We start from the raw sequence: 25895 nt of genomic DNA, 5'->3' as shown, positions 1-25895 counted from the left end.
GGAGATGTAGGTGAGGCTTGCAGGGACCAATGTCTCTTTTACCTGGAAATTATCTCTTCTACCAGGCATCTGGGGGGTGGATGCTTGGAAAGAGCAACAAATACATCAGGTTGCAGGAAAAACCATCTTGAATAAGGTTGGGGAGAGAGGCAAAAAAGAAAAGCTTTTAAACTGGGAGTGCTGCAATGGTTTACGTGTTAGTGCTGACCTTTCTGCTCTCTGTGAATAGCAGCACTTCCATCTGCGCTTTCATCCAAGGATCTTGGAGCAGTCCCGAGCAGCAATTAAACCTCTCACAGTTCCTTGAGAGAGAGCACAACCCCACACACCTTCTGCCTGCTCAGCACAGGCAGCGAGTCAGAGCTGGGCCAGCAGAGCCGGCTTCTGCCCCAGCTGCTGGGTCAAGGGGACTTGGCACGGCCTTGAGAGCCTGCAGGGGAATAGCAAAGGCCCTGTGAGAAAGCATCTCCTGGTTGAATAGCAAAAGCCCTGTGAGAAAGCATCTCCTGGTTGCTGGAAGTCGCACTGCCTTCCTGCGCTGCTCTGTGCTCGCTCGTGGCCGGGAAGAGCGGGCAGGGTTTAGCAGGGAAGGACACACAAGGCTCCTGCAGGCAGGGGCAGGCAGGAGATGGGGTGCGTGGTGGGCAGCAGACTCGCGGTGCGCAGAGGCTGGGATTTTCCTGGCTCGGCTGAGCTCGTTTGCAGTTCGTTTTGCGCTGCGGTTTGCTGGTGTTGTTCTGTTCCCAGTGCGGGGCTGGCAGCACCCGTGCCTGCTGCCTCCCCTCCGCTCTGCCGGCATCCTCCGCAGAGGTGTAACCACCCCGCTTTGGGGCTGTTTCACGCACCTCCTTCCAGGGAGGGCTCGCAGTCCCAGCCCGGCACGCTGGGTACAGAGCGAGTGCTGGAAAGGGCAGGTCCCAGAGGAGCACAAGAGGTTTTCCTTCACAGCCTGAACATCCCCTTCCAAAGGGGATGAGCTGGGGAGGTGCTGCAGCCCGGGTCCCCTCGGAGAGCCACCAAGCCTGGGACAGGGGCTCAGACAAGCCCTTGGGAGCCATCTTGGGCAGCGGTGCGGTCCGGGATGCTCTGCCCTGGGCACCTTGCTCTGTTTGCCAAGGTTGTGACTCTGGTGCGTGTCTTGCAGGCCAGATCTGGTGGACATGGAGAGGGTGCAGATCCAGAGTAACCGGGAGAACCTGGAGCAGGCCTTCGAGATTGCCGAGCGGCTGGGGGTCACGCGGCTGCTGGACGCTGAAGGTGGGTGGCCGGGGGAAGCGGCTGGTGCGGGGAGATGCCGACCTCTCTGCCTGCTCCCATTCCTGACTGCCTTTCTGCTTCCCTCTTGTCAGACGTGGATGTCCCCTCTCCGGATGAGAAATCTGTGATAACTTATGTGTCTTCAATCTACGATGCCTTTCCCAAAGTCCCCGAGGGAGGAGAAGGGATCAGCGCTATCGTAAGCATCGCTGCGGGTTGGGAGGCTGGGACAGCGATTTGGGAGGCAGCTGGTTGTTGCAGGAAGGGTTTGGAGATTCCCTGTCCGCCGTAGCAGACGGCTGATGGGTGGAAGAGGCTCAGGGAGAGGAAGGAGCTTCCCCATTAGTGTGTCTGCCCTGTGAACTGCCGGTGTGCCCGTAGGGCCGTGGCGTTCTCCAGGCTCTGCAGGTTCTGCCACGGGTTTTGAGCTCATGGGAAAGCTGACCTGGCTTCCAGGGAGCAGCTTGCAAGGAGGATCCTCCTCCTCCTCCCTGTACCTGGGATGGCGTCACAGCGGGGAGGCACAGGCGAATGATCCACCCTGTAGCTGTGACCTTGGTTCCCTCCGTGCTCTGCTCGCAGGGCGGCTCTGCCTCTCCCCCGCGGAGACCTGCCCACCAGCAGTGCTCTGCAAGGGTGCTCTCGCCCCACAGGAGGTGGATTCGAGGTGGCTGGAGTACCAGAGCTGCGTGGAGTCCCTCATCTCGTGGATCAAGCAGCACACGATACTCATGTCAGATAAATCCTTCCCCCAGAACCCTGTAGAGCTAAAGGTAGGTCCTGGACAAGGTCCATCCACAGTGTCCCGTGTGCTTGGCACCGAGGGCTGGGTGGTGGCATTCCTCAGGGTGGTTTCTGATGAGCCTTTCTCATCCCAGGCACTTTATAACCAGTACATACACTTCAAAGAAACTGAAATCCCAGCGAAAGAGCAGGAAAAAGGAAGGATAGAGGAGCTCTACAAACTGTTAGAGGTAAGTATCATCGTGGCTTCCCGGAGGCTTGTAGGTGGGAGTGTTGTGCTTTTAGCAAGACTAAAGTGTGCTCAGTTCAGATTTATTTTGGAATGGAGAAGTGGAAATAACCCTCGGGGTAAATGATGTAGCGAGCAGCACGCTGCAGGAGCGGAGGCAGAGCTGTTGCCTTACAGCCCCACTTTCCTCGCTGTAATCTCTCTCTAGCCAGCTCGGGGAGGAGGTAGGAAATGCCATTCTGGTGATGTTTTCCCCAGGTATGGATTGAATTTGGACGCATCAAGTTGCCCCAGGGCTACCACCCCAACGACGTGGAGGAGGAGTGGGGCAAGCTCATCATAGAGATGCTGGAGCGCGAGAAGCTCCTGCGGCCGGCGGTGGAGAGGTCGGTGCTCTGCCCGCAGCAGGCAGAGTCCCCTGCGGGGACGTCCCCTGCTCCCCGGCTGAAGGGACGTCCCAAAGCCCCTCTCTCAGTCTCTTTCCCTCTGTCATCGCAGGCTGGAATTGCTGCTACAAATCGCTAACAAAATCCAGAATGGTGCTCTGAGCTGTGAAGAAAAACTCACTCTCGCAAAGAACACGCTGCAGGCTGTGAGTGGGGGGTGTTATTTTCCCCCTCCTAATTTTTTTTTGTTTTGTTGGTTTTTTGTTTGTTTGTTTTGCTGCCTCTTCTTTTATGCCCATCTCTTCCCCTCTCTTCTGCATGGGGTGGTGGGTTCCCCTGGACAGCTTTCCTTTCTCTTCTGACATTGAGCCTATCCCGGTGGGGCTATAGGGGTGATGGTGGATACCTGGTGATCTATGGCACGAGGACCTTGGGGACAGCGGGGCAAGGGAACGGCCTTGCCGTGCAGCAGGCTGCCTCTGGGGACGCAGCTAGCGAGGCTGGACATCTGCAGAGGTGCTGGCTTGGAGGAGAACTGCAGTTCTGGGAAAGCTTGTTGTATGATGAGGCTTAAAAACCCAAAAATGTGTTTTATTTGTCTAAAAGACTGGCAGAAAGGACTCAGTTGCAGACTGTAGCTACCTGGGTAGGGAGAAGATTTCTGAAGAGGGGTGTTTTGTTCTGGGAGATGGAGATGTAAGGGTTGGGAGCTAAAAATGGTTAAACCCAAGCAAGAAATGAGATGCACATTTAAGTGACTGTCCCTGGGACTAACCACGGGAGCCCGTCTATCACTAGAAGCTTTCAGTTCATCTGCAGGAGCTTTTCTAAAGGGGACGTCCTGGGTGTGGTGTGAGCGATGAACTCACGTTCTTCTGCTCAAGTCAAGCTTGTGGATCAAAAGGTCTTTTCAGTCTTAAAGATGATGCTGGGCTGCTATCGTGTTCTCTCTGGGGCCGCAGCCCTCAGTCTCCTCTCTCTCGGTGCAGGATGCTGCTCACCTGGAGTCGGGCCAGCCGGTGCAGTACGAATCCGACGTGGTCGTGTATCTGCAGGAGTGTGAGGGGCTCATCCGCCAGCTACAGGTGGATGTGCAGATCCTTCGGGATGAGAATTACTACCAGCTGGAGGAGCTGGTGTTCAGGTGAGAGGGGCCGTGTCCGAGATGGTCTGTGGATGGAGAAACGCGGTCAGGGGCTGATGCACAGGGCTCCTCTGCTCTGCTGTGGGAAATGAGGGAGTGTGTGTGCACCTTCTCACCCGTGCCTTGCGTGCTCCTCCAGGATCATGCGGCTGCAAGACGAGCTGGTGACGCTGAGGCTGGAATGCACTAACCTGTACAGGAAAGGCCACTTCTCCACCTTGGAGCTGGTGCCCACTTCCACGCTGAGCACGATGCACTTGAAGGGCGAATCCCTGACGAAAGGGCTGCACACCTCCTCTGCCTCCTGGTTCCGGAAGCCCATGACCAGGACAGAGCTGGTGGCCATCTCCTCTTCCGAAGATGAAGGCAGCCTCCGGTTTGTGTACGAGCTGCTGGCCTGGGTGGAGGAAATGCAGGTGAGTGCTGGCTTTCTGGGCCAGATTACCTGCCTCCGCTCATGCTGATGCGGGAAGGTAGGAAGCTGGTCTGGGCTTTTTCCTGCCTCTTATCTGTGAATAATTGCTTTGATCGTTCAAAGTTTCTGGAGAGCACCGACGCTTTTGTCTTGAGTTGGGTTTTCTCTCTTGCGATCCTGCTGATCGGTGGGTATCAGAAGATCCATTCAAAGCTGGAAGCAAATCTGTACTGATGCAGTCAGTCCTTTGGTCTTACGTGGGTGTGAAGCTTGTGTAGGCTGTCCCAGAAATCATTCAGTGTTGGAGCACTGGCTTAGGACCTTCTACCAGTACTGGCATGGTGTTTGTTCCCTCTTGAGTGACCTAGGAGGTTTCCTTGCCCTCATGTCCTTTTGACATATGCTCCTGCAGTTGAGGAGTGCTGACTTGGACCTCTTGGCCTGTTTCAGATGAGACTGGAGCGGGCAGAGTGGGGGACCGACCTGCCGAGCGTGGAAACCCAACTGGAGACCCAGCGGCACATCCATACCAGCGTGGAGGACCTGGGCTCCAGCGTAAAGGAGGCCAGGATGTACGAGGTATGGTGGCACGGGCCGGGTGACACAGTGCGTGGCACGACATGTGCGGGAAGGTGAGGGCATCGGGATCGGCTCTTGTGGGTAAAGGCGCCTGGGGCAGAGGTATTTTTTAAGGAAGGAGCTTCTGAGTTGATGCTGGGCTGGTGCAAGAGGCTGCTGCCCTGAGCCATCCTCTGCGCCTCCCCTTGCTCACACAGAGCTGGGGAGAAAGATTTGGAGATGGGATTTCAAGTGATGCCGTCCTGTGTCAGGTAACAGGAGCATTTTTCATCCTTCAGGGTAAAATGTCTCAGAACTTCCGCGCTAGCTACACAGAGACGCTTGGCAAGCTGGAGACACAGTACTGCAAGCTGATGGTGAGTGAGCTTCGAGCGGGCTTCTAGCACTGCCCAGGGAGCGCGGGGTCCATCCCTGCTGCCCTGCTCCTGAGCATCCCTGCTCCGAGACTGGGGAGGGGGGAAGAAACGGGTCGCCTTCGGAGCAGGGAAGAGGAATCACGCTTTGTTGTGTTCAGGAAACCTCAAGCTTCCGGCTGAGACACCTCCAGAGCTTGCACGGGTTTGTGTCTCGGGCCACTGCTGAGCTGATTTGGCTGAATGAGAAGGAGGAGGAGGAACTGGCCTACGACTGGAGCGACAACAACCCTAACATTGCAGCCAAGAAAAACTACTTCTCGGTGAGTGACCCCGGGGCAGGGCTGCTGGGATGGGTGCTCTCTTGGTTGCGCTGCTGCTGCTTTTGATCCACTGTGGGACCTTCAGCTACCAACAGACCTGAAGTCCCCAGAGGTTGGATGCTCGCTCCCAAGTCACTGAGCTTGTAGCTCATGAATGCAGCTGATGAAAGGGCTCTCCCTAGAGTAGAAAGTGCAAAAAAGTGTTTGTTCAATTGAGTTTCAATCGAAAAGGCATCAAAAGATGTCTTTTTAGCACTGTTTGGAACTAAAAGCATCTTTAACTAGCGGGGGGAGGGGAAAAAAAGTCTGAGCTAAAGAGGAAAATTGATTCCTCTTTAAAGCAGTATAAATAAATTGCTGTCTTTCCACAATCGCATTGTCTGGAACTGAAGAGGTCCCTGGGCAGGTTTCCAGTATCTGTGTTACATCTGCCCCATGTGTTTGCTGCACAGGAGGCATCCTGATGGGAGTCAGCCGTGGTGCTCCCATAAGCCGTGCTGGTTTCCCTGAGATCTGCTGGTATTTACTGCCACGCTTCCATGCTGCATGTTGTATTAGTTGGACACGTGCTCCGAGTGAGGCTGCTCCCCATAGCCGAGATTTGGACTTTGCTTGTGTCCTTCATGCAGGAGCTGACGACAGAGCTGGAAGAGAAGCAGGACATCTTCCGCTCCCTCCAAGACACAGCCGAGCTGCTGTCCCTGGAGAACCACCCGGCCAAGCAAACCGTAGAGGTGAGCGGGCACACGGAGCGGCCGGGAGGAGCCCCGAGAATCGGCTGGCAGCAAATCTTCTCACCCGGGATTAGGAAACTTGCTGTCCCACCCCACGGTGCCCTTATGGGCAGCCAGGGCTGATAAAGAGTTTTCTGGTGGCAGAAGAACATCAGTGCAGTAACAGAGCTGTTTTATTCTGGGGAGTGCAATGAGAAGCTCGAGGCCATTCCCAAATAATCCCCACCCCAAATTAAGACACGGATACCCTGTACAGAGCATGAGCCTTTCCTGCAGCAAGGTGATGCAGGCAATGGCCTCAGCTCCGTTGGAGTTATCCAGGCTTGCAGGAAAAGCATGATGGTGAAGCAGAGGTCTGCGGGGACATGTTTCTCCCTGATGTTTCTCTCTGGGATGGGAGAAGGCAAACCCGTGCCTGCCGCAGCCTCCGGCATTACCAGTCCGGGGTCTGCCATCTCCTGCTCTTCGTGCCTGTGTCCAAACCTTCCTGGTTGCAGCCAGATTTTGCCCGTTCACGTACCTCCCGCTGGCTGTAGCTGTGTCCTTCCTGTCACCCTCCTGGCTGGTAAATGCTCGGTATTCATCGCCTTTTGGTGCGTGTGTTTCTCAGGCCTACAGTGCTGCCGTGCAGACTCAGTGGCAGTGGATTAAGCAGCTCTGCCTGTGCGTGGAACAGCACGTGAAGGAGAACGCTGCTTATTTCCAGGTACTTGGGAGGGGCAGCCCAAATTTCCCTGGTCACCATCCACTGCATCCCATTCATACGCTGTTGCTCCCTTTGGGGGAGAGGGAGGGAGGGATTTGTGGGGGGCTGCTTTCTGCTGAATCATCTCCTTCTCCTTAGCTGCTCTCTGGGGATGTCTCGCTAGGGCAAAAGGGATCAACTTCCACGTAGTTCTGGCCATCCATGTGGGATACTCAATGCCCTTGCAGCTCTAAGGCCGGAACAGCGTTGGAGCTGCTGGTTGAGATGTTGGGGTGGTCCCTTGCCTGCAGCGTGCTGCTGACTGCTCGGTGGACTTGGTGCAGGTTTCTGTGACCCTCTTTGCCTTTGCAGTTCTTCAGCGATGCCCGGGAGTCGGAGACCTACCTGCGCAACCTGCAGGACTCCATCAAAAGGAAGTATTCTTGCGACCATAACACGAGCCTGACGCGGCTGGAGGACCTGCTGCAGGACTCCATGGTGGGTTCTCTGACATCCCCGCCACGCTGGGCGGGCGATGGGTGACCTTCTTGCTCCGGTCCAGCAGCGTCGCTTGGGGCACCTCTTGCTTCCCAGGGAAAACTGGGCTCATTTTATTCCTGCAGCGACGCAGTTTGGTGTAACATGGGTTGTTTCCCCATCTCGGTCAATGTTCTGCTTTTCGTTGGAGCCGCTGCGCGTGTTTGTACGTGGCCATGGGGTGCAGGCTGTGTGTGACCCCAGCCGCACCACTGCGTGGATGTAATGCCACCGATGGTAGCCAGATCTCGGTCGTTACAACAGCCGATGGGTCGCTTTTGTTTAGAGGCACCGTCCAGCGTCTTTCTGTATCCTCGGGGTGAAGAGCAGACGGCTTCTGCTGTCTGTGCAAACTCATAGCTTGACATGTGAGCTGGTTCTTCCCCATCGGTGCCCATCGTGCCATCCTGGTCTGCATGGAGCTGGTCGTGTTCTGCTGATGGAGGGGTCGCGCAGAGCCCGTAGGATGCTCCTGTTTCTGCTTTTGAGCTGGTGCTTGCTAGGAGCGCGGTGGGATGCGGAGAAATGCCTGTGCTTTATCCAGACCAAATCCCATGTTAATCCATCGCGCTGTGCCGGTGGGGGGAGAGCCAGGGCAGCCCCGCTGTGCACGGGGACGGGGGCTCGGGGCCTCGGCAGCGCTGATCTCCGAACACGTGGCCTGGCTTAGCTGCAGCGTAGCAGAGAGCAGACGACGGGCAATCGCGCTGTGATCTTTTTGTCTGAATTGGCCTGAAAAAAACCAACCTAAAAACAAAAACCCAAGGAGCAAAGCATCAGATGGTGTTTGAAACCAGGGACGGGGGAGGATTTGGGCAATGGGTTAACCGCTGAGCCGCTGGTAGAAGTGCCAGGAGGTGGCATTTGAGTGTGCGGATGCAGGTGGCTGCTTTGGCTTTGCTCTTAGTGCACGCCACTGATCTCCAGCGTGTCCCCGGTGAAGCTGGGATGCCGTTACTGGGTGTTCGTGATGGGTGCATCAGCTGGGCTAGGGCTCACCGTCTTCTCTCCTGGAGGCCTGGGGGCTCCCATCCACTCTGTTATGGTCTCAGGGTGTCCTGGTCTGTCCTCCAGCGCTACTAGGACGCGGAGCAGCCAGCCTGGCTCCTGGGGTCCGTGTTTGCGAGCCCTGCCACACCAGGAGTCTGGCAGGCACCGTCTGGGGTGGGAGAGGCTCATCCGGGCAGCCGGAGAGTGGCCACGATCTCAGGACTGGGGCAGCTGTCCTGAGCTCGGCTATATTACTCTTTCTTACCTAATAAGTTAAAGTTGTATTTCTTCCAATCATGCTCCCTGGGACAGGCACAGGTAGTTTATTTAATCATTTATTCTTTTCTTTTTCTTTTTTTTTTACCATTAAATTATCCTCCACTGTTGTTAGCACACTAACCAACCCCGAGAGTACCAAGCATGAGGGAGAACGTTTTTCTGGGATCCTTTTTAAATTTTTGCAGCCAGAACGGGCTGAGCTGCCACTAATCACACAAGCTGCCAGTGTCGTGATCCGCACACGTCTCCATCAGTGCCGGAGGCTGTTCCAGGGGAGCTTTGCCACCAGTCCCCCGGGTTGTCCCATCACCAAACCCGGCAGGGACTTGTGGGAATCAATTACGCAGCATCTTCCTCCAACTGGCAAATTTCTACCCAAACCCAGAGACCTGTGCGATCACTCCACCACTAGCCCCTTCTCCTAAGATGTTTTATCCGCATAATTCATCGTATCCCCATTCCAGCCATTGGTTTAAACATGCCTTCATCCTTTGCTTTAGAAAAGGGAGCATGCTTCTGTGGTTTCTCCTCCAGACAACTAAACGTCCCCAGCTTTGGGCTGGAGCTTGTCCTGCTCTTGGCCCCTTACACCTCCTGGGACTTCAATTTTGGTGTATGCCGTGTTCGCTTTTTTCCCCTTTTGAAAGAAAATGTTTTCTTGTCCTAGCAGCAAAAGAGCCAGAGGCGTGCATGTGGCTTTGCAGGGCAGTGGGAGCAGTAGTGGAGAGGTCCCACCCTGGCTTGAAGTCCGTTCTCCCTTCCATCCCATCTCCTGACCCCTCTTCCCATCCCGTTAGGGCAGCAGGATCCTCCTGATGTGTTTGTTCAGCCCTTGAGATCCCAGCGTAGCTCCTGCAGGCCAGCGTTGGGGTGGGGGGTGCCAAGATGCCTGGGAGAGACCTCCTCTCCCCTGCCTCGAGCAACCCGTCCTTCGTCCTTCTTTCTGCCAGGACGAGAAGGAGCAGCTCATTCAGTCGAAGAGCTCTGTCGCCAGCCTGGTGGGACGGTCCAAAACCATCGTTCAGCTCCGGCCCAGGAACCCGGAGCACCTTGTGAAGAGCACGATCCCCATCAAGGCTGTTTGTGACTATCGGCAGATCGAGGTGAGGGCTGGAAGGATGTCAGCGTAACTTTGAAAGGGAAGGCAGGGACGAGGCAGGGCAGCAACACCCATGATGGTTTAGGATGAGCTCCATGGTGCCTGTCAATGGAAAGCAGGAACGGAGTGGGAAGACAGGAGGAGGGAAATAGCACGGCTGTTCTTCCCGAAGCAGATTTCCGTGTCTCAGATTTATTCAGGGCAGGAGCTAAAGTACTTTTCCCCCAGGAAAATGGGCTTCAGCAGCCTCAGCCAAATGGGCACGTGGGTGGTAGCCAACTCCGTTTAGCTTCCTGTCCCTTCCTCTCCAGACATGAGCGTGCTGCACTGCTTGGCACTATACCAGGCTTTTGCTTGATTAAAAAAAAAAATATATATATATATTTATGGAAGCTGGCTCACCCCCAGGAGGGAAGCTGGCAGCAAGGGCAGGGCTGTGCAGCCCCACTGCTGGTTTCTGACGGGCCGGGTGGTGTTGGTGCCGCTGCAGATCACCATCTGCAGGAACGACGAGTGCGTGCTGGAGGACAATTCCCAGAGGACCAAGTGGAAGGTGATCAGCCCCACGGGGAACGAGGCCATGGTGCCTTCTGTCTGCTTCCTGATCCCCCCGCCCAACAAAGAGGCCATCGAGATGGCCAACAGGTAACTTGCTGGTCTCTGCTGCAGGGCAATCCCAGAGGTGCAATGGCAGGGAGATGGGGAGGGGGTTGGTGGCATGGGAGGGGACAGATCTGGGGTGGGAATAGGCGAGGAGCTGGGATGGAGGAACAGGAGTGGGTGGCACAGCTGATTTGGGGCAAGGGAGGGAATCCCTCGTGGTTATACAGCTGCAAACTCCATCGCAGCAACTGCTATAGTAGCTTGCAAAAGAGAAAACAATGATTTGGGAGGAGGGATCCCTCCAGGGATCTCTGGCGCTGAACAGCAGGAGCATCACATCGCTGGCTTGATGGGCTGCTGGCCGGCAGCGATGGCTGGGGGATTAACGGGGTCAGGGCTGAGCGTGCTGGGGAGATCCAGGGCTGACGGATCTGCTCCTTCCCCTCGCAGGGTAGAACAGTTGTACCAGAAAGTGATGGCTCTCTGGCACCAGCTCCACATGAACACAAAGAGCCTCATCTCCTGGAACTACCTGCGGAAGGACATAGCCCTGGTGCAAAGCTTCAGCATGGAAAAGGTACGGTAGGAACTTCTCTGCCTGGCTCCGGGGCTGCGTTCCTCACTGTCTGGGCTTCTTCAGGTGGCTGAGGAGGAAGGGAAGCCCAGAGACTGCAAGGTTGGGAAAGTCAAGGGTCTTTGCACCTTGAACAGTGGGAAAACCTGAGCTTGGGGGTTCTGTGCAAAACGATTGCAGTTTTTCCCCAATAAAAAGAGCATCAGCAGTTTGCTGCTGAACTGTAATAAGCATAAGAGATTGTGGACTTAGTGTTTCATGAGGGAGTGAGCAAGGCTGGAGGGGAGGCGCGAGGCTGATACGGAGGAGCTTGCCTTTTCTCCTCTAAAGAGAAAATACTCACTTGGCAAACGAAGGCGATTAAGCTGGGGCAGGTGGCTTCGGGTGACGGGTAGGAAGTTGTTCCCAGTGGTTAGATGTGCTGCTTTTCCACTTGCAGCTCAGATCCTTAGCGCAAGGGGAGTGCCAGCAAGCCATGAAGAGCCTCCAGGCGCACTACGAGGACTTCCTGCAGGACAGCCGGGACTCGGAGCTCTTCTCGGTGTCGGACCGGCTGCGCCTGGAGGAGGAAGTGGAGTCTTCCAAGGAACACATCCGGCAGCTGCTGGAGTCCATGGAGAACGGTGAGCTTCAAAGGGTTGATGGATTAACCAGGAGCTGTGGGGCCTCATAAACAAAGGATTTATGGGATGGCTTCATTTTCTTTTTTTTCTGAGCTAGCTAGTTGATGGTGTGAGCAGCCGCTCTCTTATTTCTCCATCCATTCAAGTGTTCGGCCTTCGTCCAGCGATGTTCCTGCAGAGAGGGCTTGGCTTTGCAGCTTCAGCTTAACTGCTGAGTCCTCTTACCCTAGTATTGTTGGAGATGGGTTTAGTCATTAGGATGCATTCCGAGCAAGGAGTTCTTCCTGCATTTAATCTTTAAGAAAATATACATGGCGCTGACACGTGTGATGCAGCAGCACTGTGAGTCCCGCTAAGACCGAGGACTCCGGCTTCGTCATGCGAGGTGCCCTGTGGCTGGACTCATTCTCAGCTGCATTTGAATGAGATGATTTGATTAACTTATTTTCCGTCTGAGCAGAGACCCCGGTGCCTCGGTGTCAGCGCGATGCTGCACTCAGCTCCGGGGCTTCTGGCAGGTCCCGTTTTGGGGCAGGTACCGGCCGGGGTTGTTTGAGCTGCTGTTTTGGTTTGTCTGTGACTCGCAGAAGACAAGGATGAGACCGTTGCCAGGACGTATCTCTCTGAGCTCAAGAATATCCGTCTGCGCCTGGAGGAGTGTGAGCAGAGGCTTGTGAGCCGAATCCAGTCACCGAGCAGCGCCCGAGCAGATGGTGACACTATCCAGGAAAACACCATCCGCATTGCAGAGCAGGAGGTCAGTCCTGCTGCTGTGAGATGTGGAGGAGAGGGAGGTGGCGGCTGCTGGTCTCTAGCCTGTGCCAAAAATAGCTTTAGCTTCTCCGGGGTGAACGCGTGGGTGGTGAGTGCGTGACTGTGCGGGGTTCGAGGGGATCTTGCTGCACAGAAGGTAGCAGGAAACCTCTCCAGGTGGGCTCCCTGCTTCATTTCATACCATCTCCTTTGCCAAGGGCAATCCTGTTTTATCTCCGCCTGCTTGGGCTCTCCTTTCACGTTCTTTCCCTTCCTCTCGTAGCGCATGCAGGAGGATCTGCAACGGCTGCAATCGGACCTGCGGTTTGTTTCTGAGAGATGCTACAGCTTCCTCGACAAGGCACCCGCGGGCTCCAGCACGCCCCACTTGCGTTCTGAACTTGACTTGGTGGTGAACAAGATGGACCAGATGTATGGGCTGTCTTCCATCTACCTGGACAAGTGAGTCGGGACGTGCCTCTGTTCCCAAATACCTTTTTGACTCTGCGCAATTCTGCTGAAGACCTTTCTTCTGACCCTCTAACGCACCTTGCGCTGGACCGTAACTGAGCCCCATCCCTCTGCGGTGTATGGTGCAAACAGCCTCGCGATCAAGAGGATCTCTGCCAAATTTTGGATGTCATTGTGCTGCCTCTGTTTGATTTGCCAGGTTGAAGACGGTTGATGTTATTATTCGTAATACCCAAGGAGCAGAATCTCTGGTCAAAGGGTATGAGGTTAAGCTGAGCCAAGAGGAGGCAGTCCCCGCCGACCTGGCAGCTATTCAGTCTCACAGAATGGCGTTACAGGTTGGTGCTGTTCACTTCCCAAGGTGGGCAGGCAGAAACCGGCCGACGCTTTGGCGTTTGTCAAGCAGGGTCCTTCCCTTTCTCTGCTGAATTTGTACTGTATGCCATTTTTCTTGCCTTGCTATAGCTGCCGGGAGGATTTTGTACTGCTTATGTGATCCCTTATTGCTTTGTAAAGGTAAAGGAGCTGCTATGGCTTGCGCTCTCTCTTGCAGAGCACATGTGAGCAGCTACATGTCCTGTTGCTGTAGGACAGGGCCTGAACCAATCTGACTTGCTCCAAGCTGGGAACATGGTCCCTTCCATTTTGCACCTCCTATAATCAGCCAGTTCTTTGCAGGTTAAGGAGAGTGGGAAGATAACCCCCTTCGCAGGCTTGTCAGCTCCGGGCAGGAGGCCATCTCTGACTTAACGTGCCTTTTGCCTTCCGTGACGTCGAACCGGTGTTGTCTTTTGCTGGTTTTGCAGCAATGGCTCAGGGAAGTGAAGGACAAGAGCTCCGTCTTCTCCACGTTGGAAGAGGAGATGGCAAAGGCGAAGACGGTGGGAGAGCAGCTGTACCGGCTGAGACAAGAGCGCAGCATCGACCTCGAGCGCTATCAGGAGAAGGGAAGCCAGCTGTGGGATCGCTGGCAGCGAGTCTGCGCCCAGATTGAGACCCGGTGAGAAACCTCCTGCCTCCTTTCGCAGATTTTACTTTCATGCTTCAGCTGAGAGCTTGGGTCAGGCTTGTTAGCAGGGACGTTTTTCCAGATGGGATTCCCGCTGGTGGCTGGGATATCCCTATAGCCTACGGTGGCGTTTTGCCCTCCTCTTATTTGTCTTGGTTCTTCTCTCAGCCACGCGGAGCTGGAGAGCATCCAGGAGGTGCTGAGTGATTACCGGCAGTGCCACAGTGCCCTAATCCAGTGGATCGAGGAGATCACGGTCCAGCAAGAGCTGATGAAGCCTGGGCAGGCGGAGGACAGCCGGGTGCTGTCGGAGCAGCTGAGCCAGCAAACGGTAAGGCAGGACCTCGTGATGTCTCGATAGCGTGGTCGCTGCAGTGACCGTGTCACTTCGTTTCTTTTACTAAAATCTTCTCATCTGTGAGCTTGAAAATGTGAAACGCAGTGGGGAAGAGGCTGCAGGCCTGATCTGGGTGTCTGGGAAGCGGAGAAACTGTGCTTAGCTTGAGGTGGAGACGAGGCCTTGCATAAAAAATTGAAGCGGATAAAGACTTTACCCAAAAGGGGAGGGATGGGGACTGAAATTCAGCTCACCTCCCACGGCAGCTGTCCTGACAATCATTTTTGCTTTGAATTGCGTTGAAGGCTTTGGCTGCAGAAATCGAGAAAAATCAAGCCAAACTGGACCAGTGTCAGAAATTCTCCCAGCAATACTCAGCTGCCGTCAAGGTATGGGTCCCCTCCTGCACTTAGATAAGGCTGGCTGGGCAGAAACAGCCCCGGCACAGTTTGCATCTCGCACGCTCCATGTCTCTCCACCCCTGGTTGCGTTTGCAGGACTACGAGTTGCAGCTCATGACGTACAGGGCATTTGTGGAGTCGCAGCAGAAGTCTCCCATGAAACGCCGGCGCATGCTCTCGTCCTCGGACGCCATCACGCAGGAGGTAGGAGCACGGCCGCCTGCCCGACCTTGCGAGGGAGAAATTGCGCGGGGGGGTTCTTCAACGCCGAGCAAACCGCCGAGCAGCCTCTGTGAAATGAGCTCCTTTCTGCTGAACTCTCTTGTATAAATCAAGTTTCCACCCTCGCTGTTTTTTCCAATAGCCAGAGAGGATGGCTTAGTGCTCTAAGCACCAGGTATGAAATACCTAGACTCCTGGGAACCCCTGGGTCAAATCCAGCGGGGTCGGCTCAGCCCTTCAGCCGTGCGAGGTAAATAACCAGAGCGCCATGCAGCGTTACTGTGTGTGGATCTTTGGGATGAGACCTTTAGGGACCCGAGGTCCTCTCTGCTCCGCGTGAATATTAAAGGTAGCCCTCTTGTAAGAGTTGAGCATCCACCCCAGTGTCCGTGACCGGAGTCTTCCCTTCGCTCCAGTGTTGTGCAGCATGCCGTGTGTGGCCACAACCCTCCCCATCAGACTTGCTGCATTTCATTGATGCCGTACCGGGTCTGTGAGGTGCCTGGGGGGCTTCCCAAGCGAGAGAAGGTGCATCCGTGTCATGTACTGTAAAGTACGTCGCTCCGGATCCGCCGGTCGTGACTGATGCGCCCCGTTTCCCCCTCTCTCCCTTTGCAGTTCATGGATTTGCGGACTCGCTATACAGCTCTGGTGACATTAACCACGCAGCATGTGAAGTACATCAGCGATGCTCTCCGGCGGCTGGAGGAGGAGGAGGTAAGGGTGTTGTACGGAACTGAACTCTATTCAAAACGTGCAGGCTGATTTCCTAGCACCCACAAGGATGCTGCTGCGTGTTGAGGTGACATCTCGGGCGCTGCTCCTGAGAGCCTCTCCGCCTTTGGAAATCTGGGACCCCTTTGACGTGATTATCTTCCTCCCTCCTCTGTTTGCAGAAAGTAGTGGAGGAGGAGAAGCAGGAGCATGTGGACAAGGTGAAGGAACTGCTGGGCTGGGCCCTGGGCTTGAAGCAGAGCGTGCAAGGCAGGATGGCTGCTGCTGGGAGCAGAGAGCTGGGCGACATCGAGAAATCCATCTCAGAGCAGCAGGTAAAGCTGGGGCAACCGTCAGGCAGTTTGTTTAACTTTGCTCTTTTTCCACAGCTGAATTAAGCTTCCTTCTTTCTTTTTTTTTTTGTTTTCAACAGGCTCTGAATGAGGAGCTGGCTGCGAAGAAGGAGCAGGTCTCTGAGGCCATCAAAACTTCACAAATCTTCCTGGCAAAACACAGCCACAAGTGAGTGTGGCCCGAGGAGGGGACAGGCAGGGAGAGCAGTGTGGGGAGATGAGATACCTTAGAGCTGGTGCTGGTGGGCTGGCGTCCCTGGGGTCCAGTGCCCGACTCCCGTTAAAAACAGCGATGAGCTGCACGTGACGGTTGTCGTCTTTCTTATGTGCAACAAGAGCTATGAAATATGCAACGCATTTATGCTGTTGGGACAATATTAATCCCCTTTAGGAGTGATCCAGCCCTGTGTATTTAGGGACCTGATCGTTACAATGCAGGTCAGCCTTTGCTGAGCACAATTACCCTTGCTGGTTTTAGCTGAGCCAGGCGAGGATTAGGGCAGTGGGAAGAGGGGACTTGTGGTGGGTTTGGCCTTTTCCTTCACCAGAAGAACACGTTCATTCTGCAGAGCTAGGAGCTGGTTTGTGCAGTTTCCCCGAGAGATTTCCCCTTCCCCTTGCAGGCTTTCCCATCCGGAGAAGGAACAGATTTCCGCTCAGATCGGTGCCCTCAAGGAGACCTACCAGGCGCTCTGCAGCGACTCCACGGAGCAGCTCCAGCAGCTCCAGAGCCAGCTGGCTCAGGAGACAGAGCACAAGGTACTGGTCCGCGCTCAGTCCCGTGGCTGCACGGACGCAGGGCGCTCCTCAGGGTGTGAAAAAGGTTTTGCTGGGTTGCGTGTCTCATGGCCACCAGCCGCTCACAGCCCATCGACTTTCTTACTTGCACGTGGTTGCCCTCCCTTCTCTTCTGTCCATGCGTCACCCGAAGCATCCAGGCTGGGGTGGTCCCTGGAGGCCAAGCAGGAGCCATTTACCTGCTGCCTTCCAGGTCAATGGGAGAGTTGTCCTTTGCAAGGGTTTTCATCAGAGCTCTGCCCTGTGCACGAGGGTTGGCTTGTTCACGCTTGGTGGGCGAGGACGTAGATGGACCTCTGTCTTGGAAATGGTCCCCTTAGCAAATCCGTGTCCTCTGAGGAATGCCCTCTCAGGGCTTTAACCGCAGAGGGCTCCATCTCACAGGCTGCCTGCGCGCAGGAGACGCAAGAAGGTGGGTTTCTGCAGAAGGGCATTTGCCCGTGCCGTCTCGTATACCTCAGGGTCTGGCAAGAGGTTGGTCTCAGCTGTGGCTGAATGAAGTTGCTCTCCCCAGTGGAAGGCGACTGCATCACCCAGGCCCTCAGCTGACGTGGGAGACCTTCACAACCCGTAGCTGGACCGATTCCCTGTTCACATCCACCAGCGCTCCTGTCAGTCCCCATCCTTGTTTCGCTGGGTAGGGAGGGCTGAAAGTGCATCCTTATTGCCTCTGTTATGAGCTGTCTTCGGTCATTCACAGATATACGTGTACGTGTTGTATAAGTGTATATACATGTGTCGATGGATATATTTGTGTGTTTGCTTGCTGGCTCCCTGTACTCTGAAGCAACGACCCGCTCAGATCTGGACGTGTGACACAGGTTGTGGCTGTCGGGTCCGTGAGTGAAGCCCTGTTCGAGCCGCTCACAGGAAGAGGGCAATGGGGCTGCTTGTTTGAAATCTGCCTGTCCAGTTTTCACCTAAACACATAGCGTTTCTCTCCAAATTGGACTTTATAGCACATTTCAGGTGTCTCAGTGTAGTAAACGCTTTCTATTGCAAGCCCTTTAGCCCTCGTGCTGGCAGCAGAAAGCTTACGGCGAGCAGACCGACTCGTTAGTTGCCTCTAAGCCATCACGGCTTTGATGCTTCTGCTGCTGCTGCTGCCGGGAGAGCAGCTGAGAGCAGCCTGCCCGTGGAAAGGATGCTTTTTCCTTTCCCTTTTCCCCCTTCCTGGGCAGGAAAATGACTTTATAGCAAAAGCCTTCTCCAGGGCTTGCCGGGCTGTTTTTGTACAGCATGAGCGCGCTTTGGGGCTCAGGCTGGAACAGTTTTCACTCACGCTCTCAATGAAGCCCAAGAAACAAAACGAGAGATGGCAGTGGGGCTTCACCGTAGTTCCCTGTCTACGAAATGATCCCTGCGGCTCTTGTGCGGTGCAGTTGCTTCACTGTAGAGGGAGCATGAGGAACTCTTAACATTTGCTTGCTGGAAACATCCAACTGTCAGAGAGAAGTTATGAAAGACAAAAGTGCAAAGCAGAACGCGCTAAATTGAGCATGATGTGTCCCTGTACGGTTTGTGTTTCATGTCAACTGTTTTTAAGATTAACTGACATCCTTGCTTACAAGTTTAACTAACCCTCCGGGATTTAAACAAACAAAACACACAAAGTGAAAGAGGACGACCTGTGTGTGGGGTTCTTTTTGCAAACAAAACGGTCGCATGCTGGACGCTAACACCAAGCTTTACACTGTGTGTGATACGGCTGAACTGCTCCATAAGGCTCTGTCTTTAACTGCTCAAGGCACACCCTGCAACTCGGGTAAGTAAAAGCCTTTTACCCCCTTCCCTCCCGTCTCCTTTTTTTATCTTTCTCTTTTTTTCCCCCCTCCTCTTCTCTGTCTTTCCACGGCTTGTTCATCTCTGAACGTGCATGTCAGAGTCTGGCGATGATGATGGAGAGCTTAGGTTTTTCCATCAGGTTCACCCTGTCTCCACGGCAGAAGGCAGCGGGGGGATCTGCAAACCAGCGTGGTGGAGGCTGCATCCTCTGCTGTGCCGTAACCGAGCTGTGCCGCAGCTACAAAGCACCCCCAGCCGCCTGTGCTGTTAGACTCACCGATTAGAAAAAAAAAAACACCTGGGGGTCTTGGGGATGCGAAAGGAATTCATTCCACAATCCCGATTCCCTCCTCCCTATCCCCACAAAAATCATTTAGTGCTTGGGCCAGCCTTATACTCAACCAGTGGGACTGGGAGAAACCCAAACGTCCAAAGAGCCATTACTCTTTATCATCATAATTATTACCCTCCCTGTGGGGATACCAGCAAGAAGAGAAAAGCCCCTCCAGAAACACCAAAGTAGATGGTCTGTTCCCAGTCTGTCACTGTTTCCATGCTGGGACCTCCAACTTCTTACATTTCTCCCCTTGCCCTGTCTGAAGAGCATGGCTACTTCGAGGTGCTGGAGCCGGGCAGAGCGGGTGCCGGTGGTCGTGCTCGGGGAGCTGCCCTGCATGCAGCGCTCCTGCCCTAATGCATGGCCGGTCTGTGTGGCTGGGGAGCTGCTCCATGGCGCGGGGGTCTGTGGTGTTTCCTGGCCGTCCTGGCACTTGAGATCTGCTTGGGGAATTGCAGGATTTAAAGCATGGCAGGAGTCAGCGTGGAAACTGCACTGGGAGAGGTTCCTAGATACCCTGAAGTGGACATCTTTTGGGGGTTTTTCTGCTCTATGAGTACACAGTGGGATTTGTGTTGTCTTTACTTTTTAAAACTTGAGTTGTTGAACAGCTTTGGTGTGCTTGTTGGTCTCCTTCCTTCTGTTTCTCCACGGAGCATTAGGAGCACTCTGGGTTTTGCTGCTTGCCGCTTTGCTGCGTTACTGTTGGTGGATGTTGGAAGCATCTCAGTGCTGCCCTGGGTGATGGACTAGATGAGCATTAAAACTTGCTGGCAATGTGCAAGCTAGCAAATACACCAGTTTGCGTGCTGTGATGCCTTTGGAGTTGCATTTCAAACACTTTGGGACTGCTTTCTAGCCTGTTTAGGGTTTTTAAACTTTTTTTTTTTTTTGAAACTGAGACCTCCCTGGACCTTGTGCAATCTGAGCGCTGGCAACGCTCAATTTTGATTTAATTCTTTTCCTTCTCTTTCTGTTCTAGGGCAGCGAAGCAGTGGCAGGAGTGATCGATCTTGGCACGGTAGAAATATTCCCTGTCTTTGGTGCCATGCAGAGAGGTCTTATAGATCAGGACACTGGCCTCGTCCTCTTGGAGGCCCAGGTTATCACATCTGACTTAGTTGTTCCAGAGACCAATGAGAAACTCTCCTTGAAGAAAGGTCTGGCAAGAAACATCATCGATCTCAGGACGTTCCAGGTGCTGCAGGAATTGAAGGATGCTCTCCGCCGGGTGGAAGAAGTCAGCTGCGAAGGGAGGCAGCTCCTACCTGTCGTTGCTGCGATAGAAGAGGGGAGGATCAGTGAGAGCATTGGGCTAAAGATTCTTGAAGCTGAGCTCGTCACTGGGGGCTTTAAAGTCCATCAGGGCAGAGTCAGCATGGAGACAGCGGTGCAAGAAAGGCTCCTTACCCCCCAGCTTTATTCCAGACTTCTGTCTCACCTGGAGGGTGGCAAGGATTTGATTGACCCCAACACTGCTGAGAAAATCAGTCTGCCCGAGCTCATGCACCGATGCATCATCCACCAAGAGACTGGACTGAGGCTGCTCCCAGTCAAGCAGCTGGTGGGTGGGATGGTGAGCTTGAAATCAGGCAGAAAAGTCAGCATCTTCCGTGCCGTCCAGGAAGGGCTGATCGACAGGCAGGTAACAGTCAGGTTGCTGGAAGCCCAGCTCTTTGCTGGTGGCATTGTTGACCCCAGGACAGGGCACAGGCTGACTGTGGACGAGGCCGTGAGACACAATTTAATTGACCAGGATTTGGCATGCACACTTCTTATCCGGCAGCTTCAGACAGGTGGCATCATCGATACTGTCACAGGAGAGAGACTGACAATTGATGAAGCTGTAAGGAAAGAGTTGGTAGCACCAAGGATTGCATTGGTGGTCCTGGAATCCCTCTGGTCCTTCATGGGGCTGCTGTGGCCAGAGACGGGGGAGATCGTCCCGGTTGCAGATGCTTTAGAGCAAGGAATCCTGTCTACAGAGTTGGTTTACAAGATGCTCAGCAAGAGGCAACTCATTAAGGCTGTCTTTATACCAGAAACCACCGAGGTGTTGTCCTGGAAGAAAGCAGTTGAACATGGCATCTTGGAGAGAGATGTGGCGAAGAAGCTGAAATCAACAGTCATACCTGATGTCATGGCCAGCGTGCAGCTTGCTGGCTCTCCAAGTAGAAGCAGGCATGGCCAGAACTCTTCTGGAAGGAGTCCCACAGGTCACAAAGAGCAAAGTGACCCTCTGCTAAGGAGTAACGACGAAAGGCTGATGTTCCACTTGATGACCCACAGCTACATCAACATCCATGATGGCCAGAAGCTGCTCTTAGTGGATGGAGAGTTGAACAATCTCACTAAAGCCCTCATCCAAACCCAAGAAAATGGATCCTGTGCACACGTGTTGGAAGGCAGTGAAGGCTTTGAGGAGACAAAAGCAGATGCAGCTCTTGAAAGCGAGCCTTGCAATGGTTTGGCTTTGCAGCAGCTTGAGTTTCAATTTGCTCCTTCAAAAGAACAAAGCGAAAAGGTCCCACCACCCAGAACTGCTTTGGAGAATGGGGAGGTGGTGATGGGACCTGAAAGCCTCCTGTTAGAGGATGCAGAAGATATCCTGCTTGTGGAGGAGCAAGAGCAGATGTATACCGAACAGGCTACCATGAAGAGTGAAACGGATGCTGAATTTGGAAGAGAGCAGGTAACTTCTACAAGCAAGGACAAACATCAGGTAAAATTATCAATGCCAGGACATCCTGGTGACCTTGGTAGTGGATTCAGAGAAACAGAGGAAGTGATGATTAAGGCAGAAGGAGAGTCCAAGCCTACTACAGTAGATGGAGTGGAAAGTATCGAAGATCAGAAGAGAGCATCGGAAGGTGGGACAGTTGTTGTGAAAAGTGAAATCTGCGTATCGATAGATGTTTCAGAAAGTAGAGAGAGACTGGAAATCGTGGCAGAGAGGTCTCAGGGTGTGGAGGAACCTGAACTAGAGGCAGAAGATGTTGGAGAGATTTATTTGCTAAACGAGGAAACAGTTGAGAATGGCATGCTGGGAGGAGAGGAGATTGTGCTCCCTAAAACTGGAGAGGCAGAGCAAACAGAGAGGCAAAGTGAAAACATTGAAAGTGTATTGGAAGTACAAGAAGGAGAAGGGGAAGAAGTATTAGATGATGAGAGTGTTGATGAAACATCCCTGCCAGCCCCTGCAGAGCAGGAAGCGGAGGACACTTTGGAAATGCTGTTGACGCAGCTCCAAAGTGGTGGCATAATCCATGAGCAGACAGGGAAGACTCTTCTTCTAAATGAAGCAGTAGCCTGTGGAGTGGTGCCCAGCCACACAGCTGTGAAACTAATGGAGAAAATGAAGATGTTCAGTGGCTTCTTTGACTCTCATACATGTGAATCATTAACCACTGAGGACGTCATTGAAGAAGGTCTGATGGATGAGAACCTTCTCCAGAAGGTACTCGCATCTGACAAAGCAATAAGTGGTGTTCTTGACCCAGGGAATAACTTTGTCTACTCTATCAAGGATGCCGCTGCAGTTGGCCTTCTGGACAAGGAAACAGCAATGAGGGTCTTGGAAGGGCAAGTAGTTACTGGAGGGATCGTTGACTTGAAACGTGGCAAAAAAGTATCGGTCACTTTGGCTTCAAATCTAGGCCTCATAGAGCCAACAAGTCAGAAAGAGTTGGTCAAGCTGGAGAAGGCTTCCAAAGGGAAAAGCACTGATGAGGTGACCAGACAGAAGCTCATTAGCTTACAGGCTGAGACCAGTGGAATTGTGGATCCTAAAACCAAGCAGCCTTTGACTGTTGCACAGTCTGTTGAAAAAGGGCTTCTGAAAAAGGAGAAAGCTTTTCAGCTCTTGACCAAGCAGATTGCTGATGGAGGAATCATCCATCACGTGTCTGGAATGAGGCTTTCGGTAAACGACGCAATGAAACATGGTTTGATCAATCAAGATTTATGTAACGAACTCACGAAAGCTGAAAGCGTGTGCCTGCAGGACTATGTTCATCCGCTTACAAAGGAGGAACTGCCCTTGCCCCAGGCGGTATTGTTAGGGCTGGTTAGTCCGGACTTCCAGAGGAAAGTGCAAGAAATCCAGGCTGGGAGTGGAAGCATTTTTGATCCTGCTTCTGGCCAGAGACTGGCACTCTGTCAAGCGGTAAAGGAGGGCTTGCTACCCGAGCAGGTTATGGAGAAAGTCCTGTCATCTTCAGAAATGAAAGAAGGAATTGTAGATCCCGAGACCTGCATGATCGTTCCCTACTCAGAGTTCATAAAGAAGTGTAAAATTGACATTGAATCTGGCCAGAGGTATCTGGAGGTCCATCCCTTCAGAGCCATCAAGGATGAGGTGACGGGGAACAAGCTCACGTGTGCCGAGGCGGTGAGGCTGGGGAAGGTGGACCCTCTGCCTGCTCTGCGGTTGCTGCAGGCTCAGGCAGACGGCGGGGGGGTCGTGGAGGGTGCTGTCAGCAAGAGGCTCTCCCTGAGGGCTGCTGTGGAGCAAGGGCTGCTGGATGAGGAGATGGCCAAACTCATCGCCACCAACCAGATGAGGACTGGGGGAATTGTTGATGCTAGCAGTGGGAAAAGATTGACTTTAAAGGAAGCTGTTGAAAAAGAACTGATTAGCCAAAAATTAGCTGCCGCTCTTCAGGAGGCACAAATATCCAAAGACAAATCTGGTTCTGAGGTCTGCAAAGTAGATAAACCCCACCTTTTCCAGGAAAAAATGGAAAAATTATCTCCAAAAGAGGAAGATGTCATCGTCTCTACCAGTGCTGCTAAGAAGTCTGATGGTGCTGAGCACAAAGCTGCGTCTGAAGCCGTGAGCTACGACGTGGCTGGAGGTGCAGCCGCTGCCGCCGAGAGATCCCCAGTGACACCGACAGAAGGGAAATCAAAACCTCAAGAAACTTCAGAGGATGGTGGAACACAGCATCCCCAAGAAAAGATTGAAGTGACTCTAGAATACCCCTCAGTATTGGGTACAGCACCTCTCCCTGAAGAGACGGTGGTGGTAAGGGCTGTGGAAAAAGGGATTGCAAAAAGCAGCTTCCAGGTGAGAGCAGCTTGGGGGAAGGAATCAAGGAGAGAAGTAGTAGATCGAGGGACAGAGAAAGTGGAGGGATTGGGATTGGAGAAAGAGCAGTCGTTCTTGGACACGGAGATGCTTCATAGTGCGGAGGACAGCGAGGAGAGGAGGAGGAGGAGAGGGTTTGTAAGTGCAGAGGGAGTTGTGGCAGGTGAAGAAAGTGCAGCGGTGGCTTCTGAGCGAGGAGAGCGAGCGGGCAGCCTGGATGGGGTAACACCGGCAGCCCCGAGGGGATCTGTTACTGTGGGTCGAGGGAAAGGAGAGATGGGTCCTACAGAGTCTGGAGAACCCCCTGAGATTGGCATCCCTATGAAGCCTGCAGGAGATGAGCTTGCAGGTAAAAAACCTGTCAAGCACATCAAAGGAGAAACCCGGAGACTGAGTACAGAAGATCTAGTTGATCAAGAAAAAACAAGTGAAACTGAGCTAAAACCTGCCCAAAAACAGAAAAGCAAGAAAAAGAAAGCAAAGCAGGCTGGTATCCCAGGAGACAGCGCTCAGCCGGAGAACTCTTCTGTGGAAAAGCAGTCCCTTCCTTTTCTGATTTCCAAAGAAATGCCAGGGAAGAAGGAGGAGGACTTCATCTCAAGCCCGCCAGAACCAAAACACGAAACCACCACCAAGATTACTGTTGGCTTGGCAAGAGACACAGCCAAGCACATGGGGAGCAGCAGGGATGAAAAAGAAAAGAAAACAATTCCTGAGAAAGATCAAGAAAAGCTCGCTGGGGATCAGGTGTTCCCTGTTCCCCCAGGACAAGGGGAAGCTCGAGAGGTGATGAAAAGTGGGACCAGAAATGGTCACGATTCCTTGGTGGCACTTAGCCTGGAGGAGAGGATGACCCAGGAAAAGACCAAGGTGGAAACCGCCAGTGATGTGTCCAGTGCAGCCCCTGCAGCAGACAAACTGCCCGATGAATTAATTATCAGAGAGGAACCCAGAGAAGTTCAGGAAACCTCTGCAGTCCTTGAGCTTGGAGAAGAGACATGGCAAGAGCAAACAGCGGAGATCAGCACAGGCCAAGGGGGTGCCCCTGTTCCCCCAAAATCCCATGGAGAAACACCCCAGGAGAGGACCAGGCAGCCGGGTCCTGGCGATCGGGGCTTGCTCTTACCTGTGATAGTGGAGGGGGAGCTGCTGGAAACCTCGAGGGAATCCACGAGACCAGCCCAGGTAAATTGATGCTTTTTGCTATTTTGACTTTTTATTTTTTTTAATGAGCTATTTGTGTATGTTTGATGTTAAATCTGTCCGAGGTCCTCAGCACAGAGCACAGCCAGAACAAGAGGAGTGGATGTTTGAGCTTGATGTTGCAGTATCAGCTGCAATGGATTTGGCGAAGGACCCAGTGATGTATGACTGAAAACACTCAAGGCTTAGTTGTGGCTTCTTTTTGCTAGAGCATTACTTATAAATGACTAATAAGTAGGACTCTCTCTTGGCACTTTTACTGTAACACCAGAGATCTCTTGCCATTTATAAGCTTATGTTGGAAAAAGAGCCGTGTGTTTTATTTTTCCTGTAGTAAATCTTGTAGATAAGGCTAGCGAGCGGAAAGTCCCTGAAATGGAATGTTATTAACAGATTTCTTCTTTGAAAAAAAGAATAATGTATAATCCTTTGTTTTCTTTTCTGTCTAAATCTGAGGTTTTGTTTTACTGTTTGATTCTGTAGATCATGTTCAGCAAGAAGATGTGTCTGGAGCACGATGAGAAGCTGATATCGTATCTCTCCATGCTCCGAGATATCGAGATGCGAATCAAACGGGTGCAGCCGGCGGAGCAGAATTTGGCAGCCCTGCACGAGCTGCTGCAGCAGGCAGAGGTGAGCGAGGCTGGGCCAGACTTGGCCGGCATTAGGCAGGACAGAGCTCGTCCCTCCTCTCCCCAGCTTCATGCACAGCCCTTGCACCTCCTCCCTGCTGCTGGGAGCCAGCCGGGGAGGTTAGTCTCAGGTTTAACAGGCGTTTATATGCAAACCCCATCCAGCCCCACTCTGGCACTGCCTCTGGCTCACCTTCTCCTCCCTGCTTAGACAATAACCTAAGCTTGGCTGAAATG

General features: G+C 53.4%; 1 protein-coding gene across 1 annotated transcript in view; it reads left to right on the top strand.

Annotated features, from left to right (window-relative positions):
* Nucleotides 1-25895, top strand: part of MACF1 (microtubule actin crosslinking factor 1) — a 118235-nt gene that overhangs the window by 19608 nt on the left and 72732 nt on the right. The window contains exons 8-38 of the mRNA XM_050909736.1: nt 1145-1257; nt 1350-1456; nt 1911-2030; nt 2136-2231; nt 2489-2616; nt 2729-2822; nt 3606-3760; nt 3900-4176; nt 4626-4754; nt 5033-5110; nt 5269-5430; nt 6060-6164; nt 6775-6870; nt 7222-7347; nt 9606-9758; nt 10245-10399; nt 10808-10934; nt 11371-11554; nt 12142-12311; nt 12591-12769; nt 12978-13116; nt 13585-13778; nt 13956-14118; nt 14430-14513; nt 14622-14729; nt 15366-15464; nt 15644-15796; nt 15895-15983; nt 16438-16573; nt 19717-25008; nt 25510-25659. Of these exons, the coding sequence (XP_050765693.1) occupies nt 1145-1257; nt 1350-1456; nt 1911-2030; nt 2136-2231; nt 2489-2616; nt 2729-2822; nt 3606-3760; nt 3900-4176; nt 4626-4754; nt 5033-5110; nt 5269-5430; nt 6060-6164; nt 6775-6870; nt 7222-7347; nt 9606-9758; nt 10245-10399; nt 10808-10934; nt 11371-11554; nt 12142-12311; nt 12591-12769; nt 12978-13116; nt 13585-13778; nt 13956-14118; nt 14430-14513; nt 14622-14729; nt 15366-15464; nt 15644-15796; nt 15895-15983; nt 16438-16573; nt 19717-25008; nt 25510-25659 (9361 nt within the window). The remainder of the gene's footprint in view (nt 1-1144; nt 1258-1349; nt 1457-1910; nt 2031-2135; nt 2232-2488; nt 2617-2728; nt 2823-3605; nt 3761-3899; nt 4177-4625; nt 4755-5032; nt 5111-5268; nt 5431-6059; nt 6165-6774; nt 6871-7221; nt 7348-9605; nt 9759-10244; nt 10400-10807; nt 10935-11370; nt 11555-12141; nt 12312-12590; nt 12770-12977; nt 13117-13584; nt 13779-13955; nt 14119-14429; nt 14514-14621; nt 14730-15365; nt 15465-15643; nt 15797-15894; nt 15984-16437; nt 16574-19716; nt 25009-25509; nt 25660-25895) is intronic.

The sequence above is a fragment of the Gymnogyps californianus genome, chromosome 22 (genome assembly GCF_018139145.2).
Source record: "Gymnogyps californianus isolate 813 chromosome 22, ASM1813914v2, whole genome shotgun sequence".
Classification (NCBI taxonomy): Eukaryota; Metazoa; Chordata; class Aves; order Accipitriformes; family Cathartidae; genus Gymnogyps; species Gymnogyps californianus.
This window is presented reverse-complemented; position numbering and strand designations above follow the sequence as displayed.